Source organism: Heptranchias perlo, chromosome 31, assembly GCF_035084215.1.
Source record: "Heptranchias perlo isolate sHepPer1 chromosome 31, sHepPer1.hap1, whole genome shotgun sequence".
In the NCBI taxonomy this organism is placed as follows: domain Eukaryota; kingdom Metazoa; phylum Chordata; class Chondrichthyes; order Hexanchiformes; family Hexanchidae; genus Heptranchias; species Heptranchias perlo.
In genome coordinates, this window is record NC_090355.1 from 15828495 (window position 1) to 15847163 (window position 18669).

Genomic DNA, 18669 nt, shown 5'->3' on the forward strand with positions numbered 1-18669 from the left:
GGGAATGGTGTGTGGTGTAGGGAGTCCTGAGGAGGAAAAACAGATGAACAGAGCAACATAAAAGTGAGAATAAAATGTTATTATAGCCAGCATTAATCTTTCTGAGGTAAGAGAATTGGTTATTTTACAAACCAGGAGCAGATCTTTTACCCTGTCACAATCTTAATTTAAGTAATTAACCTTTCTGGTGATAAGATTTAGCATAGATTTACATGGAAAGTACAACACGGAAACAGACTGTTCGACCCAACCAATCTGTGTTGCTGTTTATCTTTCAACCAAACAGTGGTCTTAATCCCATGCACCCTGTTCCCATATCCCTTTATTCCCCCTTTCCTTCAATTACCTAACATATTGATAAGATTGCAACTCAAATGTTTTCATTAACATGATTGCTGCACCAAAAAAAAAAGAACTTACAAACTGCATATAACACTTAACAAGATGAAAAAATCAAGAGTATATATTTGTGTAATGTAAGGTTCCAGTGCATGTAGTCACACAGCTGATTCAAAGCAAGCGGCATTATGACATTATCTGTCCTACAATTATCACAGTCCAACAGAGAAAAGGGAAGCAAACCACAGGTTTCTTTCTCTTTCAGGAAAAACACTAAGCCATCGAAGATGTCTCCACTGTTGATTGCAGATGGTTATAGATCCAGACCAGCCTGCTGTGCTCACTTGAGAAAAAGGTCAACTTTGTCAGTTTGGGCCTCAGTCAATGCCTTGCTGTATATATTGATTCCGGTCCTATCAGAGGAAAAGAGAGCATCTACTTTTCACAAAAAGTGACGTTCTCACAAAACGTCAATCTCTTCTTGCAAGTTTCTAATTGGTAATGTCACCAAATCACTGCCCCAGGAGTCAGCTCTCAGCTCCTGAGGAGAAGAAAGAGTTTGAATTGTCGATAGAGAAGATGATGATTAACAATCCATCTCCCGCACTGTAAAATGGCATGAGATTTTATAAGTCTGACATGTTAAGAACATAACAAGCACAACAAGTGTGTGAGACTTGACAGGTTTCAGAATTGCTGTGAAGCTGGTGACCTTAACTGGGAAGCCAACCAATGCATGGTAAGATTAAAAGGTAATTTATTTTTAGCCATAATTATTCTTTTACAATTGATTGGGGCAGAGTGAAGATTTTGCACAAATACTCGATTATTTCTTTAAGCCATTTGCCTTATAATTTCTGTGAATTTTCTCAGGCCTATCTGGTCTTACTTCTAGTCCAAAACTGACCACCCTCATCCTTTGACTTCTCACAACCCTTTTCTATCTGGTCACTCGCAGACAGAGATCTTTGGAGAACTGGGGTCAGTGAACTAAGTATTTTTTTCACTTTCGTGTTACTTGATGTCCTATGTCAACTGGGACCAGTGGGCTGAGGCTTACAGTGTGCTGTAAAAATCATAAAACTTGATTGGTGTATTGTCTTAATGGGAGGATTAAAATGAAGTGTTCAGTTAGCTAGGAGACACAATTTTAGCAACACAACTTTAATGCTCTGGGATTGATTACCTGTGCCAGCAAACCTTTTGGGACCACCTTTAATACCCTGCTCTTAATTTGTGCACCAGTAAACTGTGTTCGTGTGACTTCTATTTGCATTTAGTAATGCTAGTGATGAATCAGTAACAAAACTTTATCCTGTGTTCTATATTGCATTTTCCTTTTTTGGCTTTCTCTGCTCGACTGAAGACAGTGACTCGTGCTCAAGTACCATTTCACCAGCACCATGCCCAACTGACTATTCTTCATTTGTGAGCCGAGACAGCGAGTGTTTGCGAGCTATTTGACCATGAGGGGTGTCAGTTGTGCATACTCAAATCTGCAGAGACTATTTTTCCTCACTGTCCGCACATGGGCACTTTTCAACAGGAATCACCGAGCAACAATCAGAAACGGACATCGTCTTTCCTCCCTATTGCCAGGGTTGTCGAAGCCAGTTACAGATCTCTAACTGACATCCTGGCTGAGGTCAGCTACCAGCACATACTGGGTATTGAACTTGAATATTTTCCTTATCTGTAAGCCCAGTGGCAAACAGGATAGTACATTTACTCACTGGAGCAACTATATATTGTTGCATTTTTAATTGCATGCTGTGAGTGAGCACTACAAGACCAGGTATTCATGAAATTGTTCGAATACTGGTGTACAATTAATGTTTTCTTCAAAAAAGTTTCAATGCAAAATGAAACGTATATTGTTAAATGCAACCCAAGATAATTTCATATCATCACCATCATTATCATTGATTGACAATCGTCAGAGATTGTCCTCCACACCTCTTTATTCCCTGGTGTTGTGTTTTGGACTGTCCACACTTGCTCTTTCGTTCACTTGTTCTGTACTGCAGCTGTGTCACAGCTGGCAGGTTGCGGATGCCATATGCTAATTCAAGGATTAGCTCATCCGCCTTTTGATGGCATTTCGTCCCTCAAGGGTCCCGCTCCCCTTCCCCTGCCGCTCATCTGCCCGAAGATGTTGGCACTTTCTGGAGGTGGGCAGGTTACTGAACCGGTGCCTGGTGCGAGTCGTTGACCAGTCACAGGAGGTACAATCTACTGTCAGGTTTTAACACCTGACCTCACGTACAGATAAATACAGCCTTGTATTAAATGTTTAAAATGCATAGGGAGAAGGGAGGAAGGATGGAGTGATCCCAGGTTGCCGTGACTGTTTATAAATGACAAAAGCCCATTAATCAATTCAACTGCATATATATGTCGAATCCTTAACGTGGGGCTGTCCTGATGCCCCCAAAGCCTGATTTCATGTATTCAGTGCACATTCATTTAATTGATTAAGTTGTGAATTTTGTGACTGGGCCACTGCCCCAATGGCTGATTGTAATTATTCAGGGCTCATTTAATTCATGAATTCATGGCTGACCTTTTGCAACTGAAGCTGCGTCGGATGTATTTATGGCACGTTTTTTTAATTCATTAATTTTTGCCTGGCCTGCTCCTCCTGAAGCCCGATTTAACATATTGAAGGTGGATTAATTTATTTATTTGATTTTTGGTTGCTGTGTTCCTCCCAAAGCCCGAGTGAATTTATTTAGGTCACATTTATTGATTTAATTTTTGCCTGAGCCTTTATGGCTGAAGCCCAACTGCGTGTTTGTTGACCACATTTATTTACGTCATGGTTGAAACAGAGTCCCATGTAGGTAAAGCCTAAAAGCTGATTCGATCCGTTGAGACCACATTTGTCCTAAAATTAAACACTCCATTATAAAATTACCAAATTCCTGAGTTTAGAATTTTAAACAAAATAACTTGCTCATAGTTGTAGCAGAGCTTAGTGTCAGAAGAGTTGACTGTGAGCGTAACTAGGAGACACAATTTTAGAGGCACAACTACCAATGCTCGGTGATCTGTGCCAGCAAACCTCTTATCTTTTTAGAGATGGCCAAATCGAACACTATGTGGAGATATTTTTAAAATGTAAATTGTATTTATCCTTTTTGAGAAAGGGGAGAAATTATTTTATCTCCTTTTTTGGTGTCTTTAAGGCTCAGTATGTGACCTACGCCTGCTATTAAGAGGCATAAATCTTTCTGGGTCAATCAGGTGGCAATTTGGCCGGGATTCCCGGGGTATTCCACAGACATGCCCCCAAAGACTCTGCCAGACAGAAGGGGGAGTGGGTGAGAGACTTGCCCATGCCCACCCCCCCCAGTCCCTTACCCCCCACCAGCCAGAATTTGGGATGGAAGCTCATGAATCTGGGTTCCATCCCAAATATCCTGCCTCCCCATGGGTGACCTGCCCATGTTGTGCATTCTCCCACCCGGGGAATTAGTAGTTGACCTGCTACTTCAGACTTTACAGTAATATTCTAAGCTCGGCAATGGTTTTTATTTATGATGAATGATCTGTTTCAATGCCAGATTCATGGGTGATTAGTGTAATCAAATTAAACCGTGGATTTCAGCACTGATTAATATGTAATTTGGCAGCTGCTCTGTGAATTTTTAAAAATTTATTTTCATACTGGTTAAATTGAGGGCTGCTCACAATGGGGTCAAAATCCCTGTTTGACAAATTTATGGGAAAAGTAGATTTCTGTGAAAACTGATGGCACCTGGGGCAAAGGTGCCAACAGAGTACTTGGTGGTGGTTTGTACCTCTGTGACAATTTCTCCCACCGAAACCATGGATTACGAAACCTCAGTGAAAAGACTGAACAAAAAGATTGAAAAGCTGTTTTGTACTCGTTATTGACCCTGTTGAAGGTAACAAAGGAAAGCACATGCAAAATTATTCACCAAGTAAGTGCTTAAAGCCAGGTTAATCATGGGAGCATAGAATCTTACAACACAGAAGAAGGTCATTCACAGAAGATCCTGTGCTGGCTCTTTGAAAGAGCTATCCAATTAGTCCCTCTCCCCTGCTCTTTCCCCGGAGCCCTGCAATTTTTTTTCACGTTTTGTGTCATCTGCAAACTTTGAAATTTTTGCCTCTGATACCCAAGTCCAGGTCATTAATTTTTATCAAAAAGAGCTGTGGCCCTAATACCGACCCCTGGGGGACACTACTGTATACTTCCTTCCAGCCTGATAAACAACCGTTCACCATTCTCCATTCTCCATTTTATTTGGTGCATTTTGAACACTTTGGAGCAGTATTTTCTTGGCATTCTAAGTATTTGTCTTCCAATTCAATGAGAATGCCAATCTGCATAGTTATACAAAAAAATGAAAGACATCAACCGTATAAATTAAGTTAATTTTTAAAATATTAAGTTTTTCTTATGACGAAAATGCATTGTAGTTGTCCAGTGACACATTGGGGGTAATTTTAACTTAACGTGCCAGGCGGGAAACCTATAGGGTCGGGTGGAACACTGGTTTTACACCCCGCCCAATAGAGAGTAAAATCGGGCGGGATGTAAAACCAGCATGGCACCCGATCCGTCAGTTTCCCGACTGACGGGTTAGGTTAAAATTGCCCCTATTAATCTGGTCCATTAACATCTGAACTATTTCTTCTGCAATACTCACTTTATTGATTGCATATGCTTTGATGAGTCTGTGGAATAGGAGTCATTCTTAGGATGTCAAGGCCTTGGAGAGGGTGCAGAGGAGATTTACTAGAATGGTACTAGGGATGAGGGATTTCAGTTATGTGGAAAGAACTAGAGAAGCTGGGATTGTTCTCCTAAGAGCAGAGAAGTTTAAGGGGAGATTTAATGGAGGTGTTCAAAATTATGAAGGGTTTTCAAGGAGTAGATAGGGAGAAACTGTTTCCTCTGGCAGGATGAATCGCTAACCAGAGGACACAGATTTAAGGTAGTTGGCAAAAGAAGCAGATGAGGAGAATTTTTTTTATGCAGAGAGTTATTATGATCTGGAATGTACTGCCAGAAAGCATGGTGGAAGCAGATTCAATAGTAACTTTCAAAAGGATATATACGTGAAAAGGAAAAAATTACAGGGCTGTGGGATAACTCTTTCAAAGAGTTGACACAGGCACAAAGGGTCAAATAGCCTCCTTCTGTGCTGTATGATTCTGATTCTACAAATAGGCAAATTTCAAAGACATAGCTTAAATCTCCAAAGTCAGGCGCCGAAAAATTTAACGTAACTTATTCAACCTGTAATTCTGGAATCTTTATTGCATTTAAATTAAAAATTTGGCCAAATTTCATATTCAAACTATACACACAAAAGGTTATTTGTGCCAAACACTGGTGGAAATGCATCTTCCTTAAAAGAGAAGGAAAGTCAAGGGGGTTATTTTCTGTTCAAAGTATCCACACAATCTCAGTTGACACTCCAGTGCAGTACTGAAAGAGTGCTACAATGTTGAAAGTCCTAGCTTTCAAACGAGATGTTAAACCAGGGTTCTGACTGCCTGTTCCAGTGATTAACGTGGATGTTAATAATCCCATGGTGCTATTTGAGGAAGAACAGGGAGTTCTTCCAGTGTTCTGGCCATTCCCCTCCCTCAATCACATCAGGAACAACACATGGTCCAAGCTGCAGTGCATTATAAAGGTGGAATGACATATGTTTTAATACTAAATATTGTGCTTCTATATTGAATGTCAATTAGAGGTGTTAGATTCATGAGAACTTAAAGATAAAGGAAATCAATAGAATTTATTAAGTGAAATTTAGAATCATACAGAATAATTTTCAGCTTCACCAATCAATAGAATTGAGAATCAGGTGGGTTCTGTAACAGACAGATGATCCATTCCATCAGATTGCTGCCCAAACGGTGAAGGTGAAAATGACCCCCAGAGATGTTACAGCACAGGGACAGGGCTGCTGTTTTTCTCCATGTGAGGCACCTAGTCAATTCCCATTCTCCTGCTCATTCCTTGTAGCCATCAACATTTTTGTTGTTTCTAGTTGTCTGATCCTCACATGTCAAAGATTTCATTCACCTATATTTCTACTGTGTCACAACTTGTATATGATTGAAAAAAAATCCTTACCATCCTAGACAACATAGAATACAAGAAAGGCTGATTGTGGTGTCGGGATATTGCACAGAAGGCTCAATAGGAAGCTGTGCAACATGGTTTCATCACACAACTAAGTTCTACTCATTTAAAAAGACAACTAAAAGCTCTTGCAACTACGAGGATAATTGTCTGAGCAGTGCATATTTTAAAATGGCAGGTACGCTTCCAATATGCACTGGCGATAAACAGGTGAAGTTCCCCTCGGAAAGTGTGTACGCCCCCCCCCACTTCACATCCCCCCCCCCACCACTCCTCCTCTTCACACTCCCCCCACCCTCCCATCCCCCACCTGTATATACAAAAGGTGCAAACGTCTGGTATTCTTTTCAAACAACGTTCCTTTTGACATGAATTCTTCCAGTCACAAAATACTTTGAATTCTGATCTCCACATCAAGGCATCATGTACACAAGTGATGAATGTTTACTGCAAATGGGGTAAAGTGAGCAGCAAAGGACGTCAAGTCGGAAAACAGCAAATGAGAATTTCTTGAAAGATACTGCATCAAGTTTTAGAAAGTTTGAAAAATAATTGTAATCTGCAAATTGCCACCATATTCTGAAAGTTACCATCACTGAATATATCACACAGATGGAGGTTTAATATTGCACTTTTATTTTGTGAGAAAACAAATGATGTAACTTATTAAAATTCAAAAAAGGTGCTAGCACATCAGAACAGTTTCATCAGGCTGCTATGCAGAAATGGCTCCAGTGTCAAAAATTAATGGGCAGGAAATTCAGCGCAGCCTTTCAAGGGTGTGCAAGTATGGTGGACTTCCACTCGTCACACAAAGGGTGGTAGAAGTTTGGAACTCTCTTCCTCAAATGGCAATTGATACTAGCTCAATTGCTAAATTTAAATGTGAGATAGATAGCTTTTTGGCAACCAAAGGTATTAAGGGATAGGCCCATATGGAGCTAGATCACAGATCAGCTATGATCTTATCAAATGGCGGAGCAGGCACAAGGGGCTGAATGGCCTACTCCTGTCCCTATGTTCCTATGTTCGCTTGTGTGGTCCCAAGAACTGTAATAACGGGCCTGAATTTGCTGAAAACTTGCGCCACAACAGCGCATGCCATGGTTATGGTCCAGATATTCCAGGAAATTATGGCATGAATGACTTACGCCATTATATACTGCCATGCCTTAATTTGCTGGAACTTTTGCTCCACAAAGTCTAAAAATTTGGTCTAACCTTTTGCCGTTCGTGGCCAATATCGCCTTAGCGGCGAATTCCAGGCTGTCATTTTTTGCTAAGAAGCCGCACTATTGTGTTAGGATGTGTTTTATTTTCAACAAATACTGAAATATTCCTGGTCAGAATAAAGAAAAATGCAAAATGAGAAAGGAAACATGCAGAATACACACAGCACACTGAGTTAAACGGCCAGGGAAGCCCATTAAAAACAGACATGTGATACTTATCAACGGTAAACAGGATGCGCTGCACACAAAAGCAGCTCCACAGCACTAAGCATAACAAGCCCCTCTTTACTATGGAAACCACAGCACTTGAGATCACACACAGGAAAAGCTGTACCTCCATAAGGTCTATTAACCATAACAGACGTTCCTGTAATAATCAGATTTCAATGGAAGCAGAAAAGAAACAAAAAACATATTAGCTTGAAGACACCACAGGCAACTGATGATGGGGTCATCCTGCAAAATGTCCTTTACTGCTGCAAGACAATGCAGTGATTGCACATCAAACAAAAACTAGGGCAACTAAATAGCATCGAAAGTGAAGCAGCAGATAAGAGATATTCCATTTGGGGCAAAATTGTCTCAAATGACTGCTCCACACAAATGAACAGGAGCTGAAAACAGTATTGTACCAGGAACAGCAAATCTGCACTTTTTACAAATGGCCCATCTGCTGTTACATTTTCTGAAGTGCTAAAATGTAACAATAAAGCACCACACTCCTATAAGACATCAATCTTTCTAGACATATAAATAAAAATGAAAACAAAACACCAAATTCGTTAGTCATTCTCCCTACTTTTCCAGGTACTTCTCCTCTGCCATGACACATACCAGCTGCACTGATGCATTTTGTGGCTTCCAGCCAACCCCAGGCTGATGGAACAGTTATTCTGAGACTCCGCTGGAAAAGTGTTCAAGTTGAAACTATTTTTATGCAAAGCTGAAGTAATGGCCACTGCGGCAAGTTTATACAGACTTTCTGACACAATGGGCTGGTTCTCACTAGTGTAAAATGGGTGATGGCGAGTCGGCAGCCCGTTTTACATCTCCCCTGATTTCTTTTCCCCATTGACTTCATTGCTGATTTGCCATGACCAATTTTATACTATGGTACAATGCGAAGATCTACCCCAATAAATGGTTTTACAAAATTAATCCTTAATTTATTGTGGTGCAAAATCTTAAATGTAAACTAGTTTATAAAATTAACACAGAGCCAAATATCTTTGCTAATAGATGTGGTCATGGATAAATTAATTGGAAAGAGTAGAACTGAGCTAAAATGAGGATAAGCTAAGAATATGAATGAGCCAAGTTTAAGAATAAACTGAGGATGACGATGGGATAACAATACTGTAGGAATGAGATAAGAGTAGGGAAGAATTAAAGATTGCAATGAACTACAGGTAGGGATGGAGTACAATTAGGAAGGAGCAAACCAGGCTGAGTTTAGAATATTCAACAGTTCATACCTGTGAGGCCCAGGTCATCAAACCCAAAGCCTGATTCAATCCCCTGGCACTGCTGTGCTAAAGACAGTCTGAGGGAAATGTGGCAGATTTCCTAGTATTTTTGTAGGATACGGTTTGGTTTCTAAACAAAATTTGCCATCTTGCAAGAATCACAAACTATCTCAAACTGGACCAGTCAAGGTCACGTTGTGTCCTGGATTGATTGGTTAAGTTCAAATTGGTTCAACATGTGGATTTGATGCTATGCTTAATCCTAAAGCATACCATTCATTACAGTGAGTCTTTACATCAGAAATTACAAGTATTTCAGCAAGTTTTTTTTGCAGAATTGCATAATAGACATAGTATTAAGCAGTGCATTCTTCTTACTCTGGGCACTTACCCTGGCTGAACTGAGAGTTGTAGATGTGAAGTAACTAACGGAGGATGAAGCTGTGTCTCCATAGGACATGACAGAGTAGGAATCAGTGCCTGTGCTAGAATTCTGGCGAGCTTTCATCGATTCAATCTCACGTTTCAGTACCATGTTATCAAATCTATCCAGATCTTGGGGTGTGATTACACCTCGGACCTCCGAGAGCAAGGAGAACTAACAAACAATAAAGAACATGCCACAGGTTTACAATGTTAAATGTGCAATAAGAGTACTCAAAAAGTGAAAGCTGCAACTTTCTAATTCAAACAAATATTCTTGCCAATATTGCAATACTATTCTTTGCTGAATTTCTATTTTCTCTCATTTGTCTACTCCTAGGCAATGCAATCTGAGACACTGGCTGAGGAGATCATCAACATCTTCATTGCCTCACCAATGCTGTTTTCAACTAATGATTTATACTCCCACCCCTTCTTCCTCTTTAAGTTCTCAAGCAGTTCTCAGGGCAACAGGTCAGGCGGGCAGCCTGGTCGCATGCCTTGACCATTACTTCAGATAGCTTGATCATTACTGAGAACTTCGTGTGGTGGGGTGGGTGGGGTGGGGGGAGGGGGTATGGGGGGGAAGACATAGGCACAAAACAATGGGCTCAATTTTGAAATGGTGGCGGGTTGGCAGTGGAGGCGGGATGAAGGTGCGTGTGGCAAACCCGAATAAAAAAACTTACCTTTTCCGACGCGATCGCAATGTAATTGATGGTGATTAAAGTTGTTTCTGGGTTTCGCACCCAGCAACCAGCCTGATTGACAGGCTGGCTGCCAACAGGAGTTGCAATGCCGGGGTGAGGGGGGGAGTGGTGGGGGGAGAGAGAAAAAGAGAGAGAGATGTCATCCGGCGCTGGAACAGAGTGGAGGGCGCTGAAGATTGGAGGGGAGAGGGGGACATCGGGGGAAGAGGGGGACATCGGAGCGGGAGACATCGGACATCGGAGCAGGGTGGAAAGGTTTAATTTATTTTGTTTATTTTTGCCTGATCCGGCCCTTCTTGTCTGTTTTCAATGAGGTATATTTGGTTCTTTAGCTATCATCCCGCTGGCTTTAACTCCGCATTCGTGAGGTGTGCGCGCATACAGACGCGTCTGTGGGGAACCCGGAAGTTGGTGGGTTGGAGCCAGCTTCCTCATCCGCTCAGGATTTCCCCGATTTTCACAGCCCCCCCTGCCCCAAGACACCCGCAATTACTTTTGAAAATCGGGGCCAATGTGTTGGAGCGTTCGTAATTCAGTGCTCTCCTGATTTTCTAACAACATCTCATGAGGTACGATTTCAGATTGGCCAAAATCTACCTTGATCTTGTTTTTTTTCCTATCTATGTACACCTTGTATTCCAACATGAAGAGAATTTTTCCTGATGCCCTCTCCTGGTTTGGAACTTTGCTCACCAGGAGTGCACACTGAGTATATAAATAGAAAATGCTGGAAAACACTCAGCAGATCAGGCAGGACCTGTCGAGAGAGAAACAGAGTTAACATTTCAAGCTGATGACCTTTCATCAGAACCTGATGAGTTCTGACGAAAGGTCATCGTTCTGAAACGTTAACTCTGTTTCTCTCTCCACAGATGCCGCCTGACCTGCTGAGTGTTTTCCAGCATTTTCTGTTTTTATTTCAAATTTCCAGCATCCGCAGTATTTTGCTTTGGAGAATTCAGGTACTTGGTCCCAACGATCTTCCTCCTGTTCTTTAATTTTAATAGATGGATGAGCACACAAATTCCCAATATGGACTCCTGGTGGGGAAAGTTCCACACTGGGAGCTGCATTTGTAAAATGTTCTCTGTAGTGTATTCACACATAAGGGATAGTTTCACAAGGCTGCACTGCTGGTGTGGTGCATCAGTAGATGTGAGAGCAAATTGGAGGTGAGCTGTAACTCCACTCGCTAACCAAAACTTTCAGTGGGGCCTATCTAATAACCCCGATATTATACTCACATGTAGTGTATTCAAATGAGGGGTCATTTTGCAAGACTCCACTGCCAGCATAGGGTTTGGACAGGTACAAGCACGGGACAAAGAATCCTGGCCACAGTGCTACGGCCCCATTTCCAACCTGCTCTGCACTGGCAGCAAAGTCCCGCAAAAATAGCCATTTGTTCTTGGGATATGGGCAATGCCAGAACAATGGCTGTATTTATTTTCCATCCTTGGTTGAACTGAGATAATGTAGCTGGGCCTTCTCCTTGAACTATTGCAGTCCCTGTGGTGATGATGCACCCACAATGGTGTTGAGTAGGGAATTCCAGTAGACTGACCCAGAGTACTTGTGCACTCACACAGAGGACTAGATTTTTATGTTCGTTGACTGAATGGGTTATATCCAGCCCTTACTTCATTCACAATAGTGTAATCATAGTAGATTTCTTTTGATTAGAATTTAAAACATGAATCCATCATCCCAGATCAAAATCCAACAACAGAAAAGTAAAATCGTCATCAAAATAATTCTGCATAATAGCACTTTGGATGTGCCACTTCCTCCTCAGAAAAATTGATTGGACAGACCATTTAATCCACAAAAATAAAAGAAAAGCAGGTGAGATAGGAACATCTTTCTGAACATGTTCTATCTGTCCTCTGGCAACCCTTGCAGTGCAACATTCCTTTTATTCTGTTTGACTTATATTTTTAAAAGGAAAGTCAACAGTTCTGCTTCTTGCGAAATAAACAGAGATAAGAACATAAGAAATAGGAGCAGGAGTAGGCCAATCGGCCCCTCGAGCCGGCTCCGCCATTCAACAAGATCATGGCTGATCTGATCCTAACCTCAAATCTAAATTCATGTCCAATTTCCTGCCCGCTCCCCGTAACCCCTAATTCTCTTTACTTCTAGGAAACTGTCTATTTCTGTTTTAAATTTATTTAATGATGTAGCTTCCACAGCTTCCTGGGGCAGCAAATTCCACAGACCGACTACCTCTGAGTGAAGAAGTTTCTCCTCATCTCAGTTTTGAAAGAGCAGCCCCTTATTCTAAGATTATGCCCCCTAGTTCTAGTTTCACCCATCCTTGGGAACATCCTTACCGCATCCACCCGATCAAGCCCCTTCACAATCTTATATGTTTCAATAAGATCGCCTCTCATTCTTCTGAACTCCAATGAGTAGAGTCCCAATCTACTCAACCTCTCCTCATATGTCCACCCCCTCATCCCCGGGATTAACCGAGTGAACCTTTTTTGCACTGCCTCGAGAGCAAGTATGTCTTTTCTTAAGTATGGACACCAAAACTGTATGCAGTATTCCAGGTGCGGTCTCACCAATACCTTATATAACTGCAGCAATACCTCCCTGTTTTTATATTCTATCCCCCGAGCAATAAAAGCCAACATTCCGTTGGCCTTCTTGATCACCTGCTGCACCTGCAAACTAACTTTTTGATTTTCTTGCATTAGGACCCCCAGATCCCTTTGTACTGCAGTACTTTCCAGTTTCTCGCCATTAAGATAATAACTTGCTCTCCGATTTTTCCTGCCAAAGTGCATAACCTCACATTTTCCAATATTGTATTGCATCTGCCAAATCTCCGCCCACTCACCCAGCCTGTCTATATCCCCTTGTAGGTTTTTTATAACCTCCTCACTCTCTACTTTCCCTCCCATCTTTGTATCATCTGCAAACTTTGATATGTTACACTCGGTCCCCTCCTCCAAATCGTTAATACAGATTGTAAAGAGTTGGGGACCCAGCACTGACCCCTGCGGAACACCACTGGCTACAGGTTGCCAGTCCGAGAATGTACCATTTATCCCAACTCTCTGCTTCCTGTTAGATAACCAATCCTCCACCCATGCCAGAATATTACCCCCAATCCAGTGATTCTTTATCTTGAGCAATAATCTTTTATGTGGCACCTTGTTGAATGCCTTCTGGAAGTCTAAATACACTACGTCCACTGGTTCCCCTTTATCCACCCTGTACGTTATATCCTCAAAGAACTCAAGCAAATTTGTCAGACATGACTTCCCCTTCGTAAAGCCATGCTGACTTTGTCCTATTAAATTATGTTTATCCAAATGTTCCGCTACTGTCTCCTTAATAATAGACTCCAAAATTTTACCCACCACAGATGTTAGGCTAACTGGTCTATAATTTCCAGCCTTCTGCCTACTACCCTTTTTAAATAAGGGTGTTACATTAGCAGTTTTCCAATCTGCCGGGACCTTTGCCGAGTCCAGAGAATTTTGGAAAATTGTTACCAAAGCATCCACAATCCCTACTGCCACTTCCCTCAAGACCCTAGGATGTAAGCCATCAGGTCCAGATGTTCCAGGTTGTCAGCTCAGCTGCTGTTCCCCTTCATATCTGTGCAACACTGACTGCATAGCCAATTCTTCTGTTTTTCTTTATCATCACACCAACTTCAAAGAATTTCTCAGAGGTGTCAGAGAAGATCCCAGCTGTATTGTAGCAAACGAGTCCCTTTTTTAAGTGAGTCCAATGCTACTTTTCAACCTACATTTGAAACAATCTAATATTTTTATTATAAAGCGTAAGTGAAGAGACGTTTTCTGGTGACTGCCTGGCCCATTGAATGCTGGTATATTTTTCCGCAGAATTCCTCACGGAGAGATGGAGGTGAGAGAAAGAGTCACAGTCTAAGTCACCTGTGCACTTCCTTGTGACTGGTCAAAACATGAATTTGATAGGTGCCCAGAAAGAGGTCATATTACATTCTCTGGAGCAGAAATGGGGCATGTTATGGAAGAACTTTAGCGAAAAATAATGGGGGAGGGGAAAGAATTTATTTCTACAGGTTTAATTTCGGAAGGATTTTTTTCTATAACTAAAATGAGCTCCCAGACAGAATGCATTGAGAAGGCAAGTGTCATCCTGCTTTTCTCAAGAGTTGTGTCACCTAGAGACCCAGGCAAAACCTAACTGGAATTTACAAGGGTGAATGTTCAGCTACCACAGTGTTAGAATTTCTCATGTACAGTGCTGGAAGATTTGGCTTCAATTAATATTTATTTACTTGTTTTTAAAGCCTACAATCTGTATCTTTTTAATGAATTGAAGTTCACACTTTTCTAACAAGACAAATTCAGGCAATAATGTTGCCTGATGTGCTTCGGTCTGCAAAATGGACTCTCTTCTGCTTCCAATCTGGATGATTGCCTTTAGCTGAAATCAGTAATTTGAAGAAACATTGGAAGAAAATGATGAGTGAAAAAGGTCAATTCTGTTTGTCAAATCGCTTGCTGGAAAATGACATTTTAAACAACATTCAATAACATATTGTAAGAAAAGCGCAAAACAAGCTTCCTTTATAATATTGTAAACCTTGTTAAGGGAAAGCAGTATGCCAGCTTTGCTGCAAACAAAGGCTTTCTGTTTGTCCAAACAAGCTGTTTTTATGACCTTATGAAAGAGAAGGCCTCCATGGGCAATTAAATATTTGGGCGCTATCCGTGGCTATCAGTTAGAAAGGGAGTCATCCCTAGCCTTGTTATGATCTCCTTGAAGATGGAGCTTGTACCATCCTGAAGGCTACCAATCATTAGGGAGTTGTTAGTACCAAAATGTTGCGTTCCTGAGGGAGGAGAGACTGATAGCAGCCTTGTGGGACAGAGAGGATGATTGATGGGAAGCTATACAGAGCTAATTGTGTTTAAAACATATATAAAAAGTTGGGTGCTTTTCGGTAACTAATCAGAACGTTCTCTGAGCATGTCTGGACTATTCATTAATTAGGACTTTCGACGGTGCACTTCGAGGTCCTTGTTACCTGATCAACTTTGTCAGGTTGTATTCATTTACTAGCATGCTTGATTGCACTTTTATATTTTAACATCTTTGTTACTTGTTACAACTTCTTAATAAAGCCATTATACTTTGGAACAAACCACCTTGCGGCCTTTTTGATTAAGGACACGAACAGTAAAAGTATTATTACTTATACACATACCTTTGCATGTGTGTTTAGGAGCTCGAAGAGGGCCATAACCAAGGCCTGAACTGTTATGTTGTTCTCCTTGTACTCATCAAGGTAGTAGGCCATGGTTGCCCGTTCATGCTCATTGAGTAGATGCCGGGCTTGTTCATCCAGCATAGCACGTGCTTGGTTCACTAAGCTGCTCAGCATGACCTGTGACCCTGCCAAACCTTTGTAAAATATTGGCTGCAATCAAGTGGAAAAAAAAGAAAATTTAATTCAGGCATGAAAACCTTTGGCAATCCTGGCAACTAATTTAATCTGTTCCCCTTCCAAAAAAAAACTCCTGACAGTTCAATTGACCATGTACACAGTAAGATTATAAATTTATTGACTGTTTATTGCAACTTTTTGATGTTTCTTTTTGTTTACTTTCTTTGATATAGACTATATTGCACACTGGAGGAAATTCAAGGAAGACTGAATGACGCTTACTCTTCCAAAGGTCTTCATCACCTAAAACCTGAGCATGTTACTGAACTCTTTTTTGGGGTACAGCCATTTTAAGATATATAATAGTCGGTTTTGTTTACAAATTGTGAGGACAGGCAAAATGAAGAAGCACTAACAAATAAGAAAGATGCTATCAAGCAGGATAAAACCAGCTTCATAGAACAAATGATTGATAAGAAGCAATTGCTTTTGTTGCAAGCATCAGCTTATAGCACAACACTCAAAATCCAAATTAACTTCAACTCAAGCATTTAACAGGGCCATGAAATATTGCATATTCCATAACTTTGTCATTTAACAACACTCATTCCATACAGCAAGGGGCTGTCTTGCAACTTCAGAGTGAAGCAGAGCACATGGAATGCCATTCGATACTGGAATTTGGTGCTTTGTAGTTAGAATATGTTTTCTTCACAATATACTTAAAAGGCGAAGGTAAAGCACACTTTGTGGAAACAGCCTGGCTTACCCCATGTTCTCTCCTTCCACATACTAAGTGGCACATGGCCACTGCAAAGGCCCTGTGGGGAAAGGCCACTGTCTCGAGCCCTCCCGCCATTGTATACTGAGGGGCTGCAATCAGGGAAAATCCCCCTCAGGCAGAATGTAAAATAGCAAATGAATGTAATGAAATGTAATGTACCTGTAATCAATAAGCTGTATTCATTAATGCAATGAGGGACCCTAGAGTGTCATGAACAGTAATTATCATGTACGATGTGTAACTGTATTCTTTGAATCATACTTGAACTATACTTTATGTATCATGCAAATTGTAATCTGTATTGTCTCTGTTTGAAATGTGATACGACAACTGTATTGTATGTATTGTTACAAATTTTATGAATAAAGTATATTTTTTGAAAAAAAATTGGCACCTCTCTCTGAGGGCCTGACTTGAACAGGGAATTGTGAAACGAAAACTGTCTTCTATTTCTGTGGCACAGGCTCCATTGTATTGTACTGTCACATCGCTTGTACCTGAATTTTAAAATAATTTTTTTTGGAGTTTATCCATTTGGAAAAGAAAAATTCAACAAGTGCAAAGCTGAAAAGATTTTTTTTAAACAAAAGCAAATTTTAAGTAAGATTATCAAGTACAGTCTGAGACCACAACAACTTGCATTCAGAAAGCACCTTTTAACGTAGTAAAATGTCCCAGTGTGCTTCACAGAAGCGTTATCAGACAAAATTTGACATGGAGTCAAGTAAAGAGATATTAGAACAGGTCCAGAGCTGCTCATAGTCACCCACCATGGTCATCTGAAGTGTCCTCAATGGAAGCTCAGCAGCCTTCCACCTCCCAGGCTGTAGCCACGAGGGATACACTTTGTAAAAGCACTAGGACAGGTAAACAAGCACACTGAGGGCTTGCACAAGGGTAATTCTTAATTCACCAAGGTAACTGCTATTCAAATATGAGTTGAGTTGTTGTAGTAAAGATATTTGTTCTGGATTAGGTGTGGTTAATATTTGTAGTCAAGTGAGGGCAAGACCCATGAGGCCAGGCAGCAGGAAGGCAATCAGATGGTGGTTGTGAGGGTGGTGGTTTTGAGGTTGGCGGATATAAGCTTTGCGGGACTTCAGGTGTATTGGGAAGGGGAGGTGAGGAATGGTCCAGGCGAAGTGGTCTTGTATTAGTTGTTCTCTAAGAGCTCTGGCAGATGGGGGGAATTGGCGGTCGGTGCTGCTCCTGCTCTTCGTGCTGCTCCACCCCTCCTCCAGCTCCAAAGACAGGCCAACCAGACCTCCTATGAGTAAAACAAAATATTCCCAAGGCCGAAATGCAGTCCCACACCAGCACAAAGTTGTTCCCAGAGTTCTCAAAGTCAGTTGTGGAAGGGAGAAAATAGCAAAAAAAAAGGCCAGAAGTTGACTGGCAGCCTGAAAGCACAAACCAGCAACTAACCTGTATGGAGGGGATAAGCTCTTTTAATAGCATTCCTGCAGGGTCCTTGCTGACTGTTAGCGCCATGAGTTACTGGGCAAGTTTATCAAGTGGCGAATCAGGCATTGAGACAGAACAATTTCGCAAAAGGCCCGACAGCCAGCATAGGACCCTTATTTCAATATTATAATTAGGTTTTTGCATTCTTCTGGCACACGCCCACGATACCTATGGGACACCCGATCCATTATGGTGGGTGGCGCACTTCTGGCAATGGGATGGGCACGCGCATGCTGCCTGCTTTATTGGACCCTCAGGGCATCTGTTTCAGGCTTGATAAACGGCCGGGGCGCAATCCAATTTCTAGGCCAGTGAGTTGCACACATTGGGGGTAATTTTAACTTTGGGCGATAGTGTGAAGCACGCAATATCAACTCGGCCACCTGTTAAACACCTCTCCTGATTTTAGTTTCCATTGAAGTGAACGGAGACGAAAATCGGGAGAGGTGTTTATCGGGTGATCAAGCCGATAGCACGCGTTTTACACCATGGCTCAAAGTCAAAATTAATCCCATGGAGTGCTCCAGTTGCATCTGAAGCTAATACATATACAGTGGTTCTCTTAGTTCCAGGGGAAACTGGGACTGCCAGGTAAGCATAACACGCTGGGTGCACAGAAGTGGGTTTTAATGCCACCTCTCACATGGCACTAGTACTGGAATGCTGCTGTTATAAATGTAACAGGAGTTTAGTATTGTGCCATTTCACATGCATAAAACCCTTATC

General features: G+C 41.4%; 1 protein-coding gene across 2 annotated transcripts in view; it reads right to left on the bottom strand.

Moving 5' to 3' along the window:
• The window catches only part of whrna (whirlin a), a 145419-nt gene that overhangs the window by 23128 nt on the left and 103622 nt on the right, over positions 1-18669 (bottom strand). For both annotated transcript variants that reach the window (XM_067969617.1, XM_067969616.1), the window contains exons 7-8: positions 15516-15728; positions 9559-9765 (exon numbers count right to left, since the gene is read on the bottom strand). In XM_067969617.1, the coding sequence (XP_067825718.1) occupies positions 9559-9765; positions 15516-15728 (420 nt within the window). The remainder of the gene's footprint in view (positions 1-9558; positions 9766-15515; positions 15729-18669) is intronic.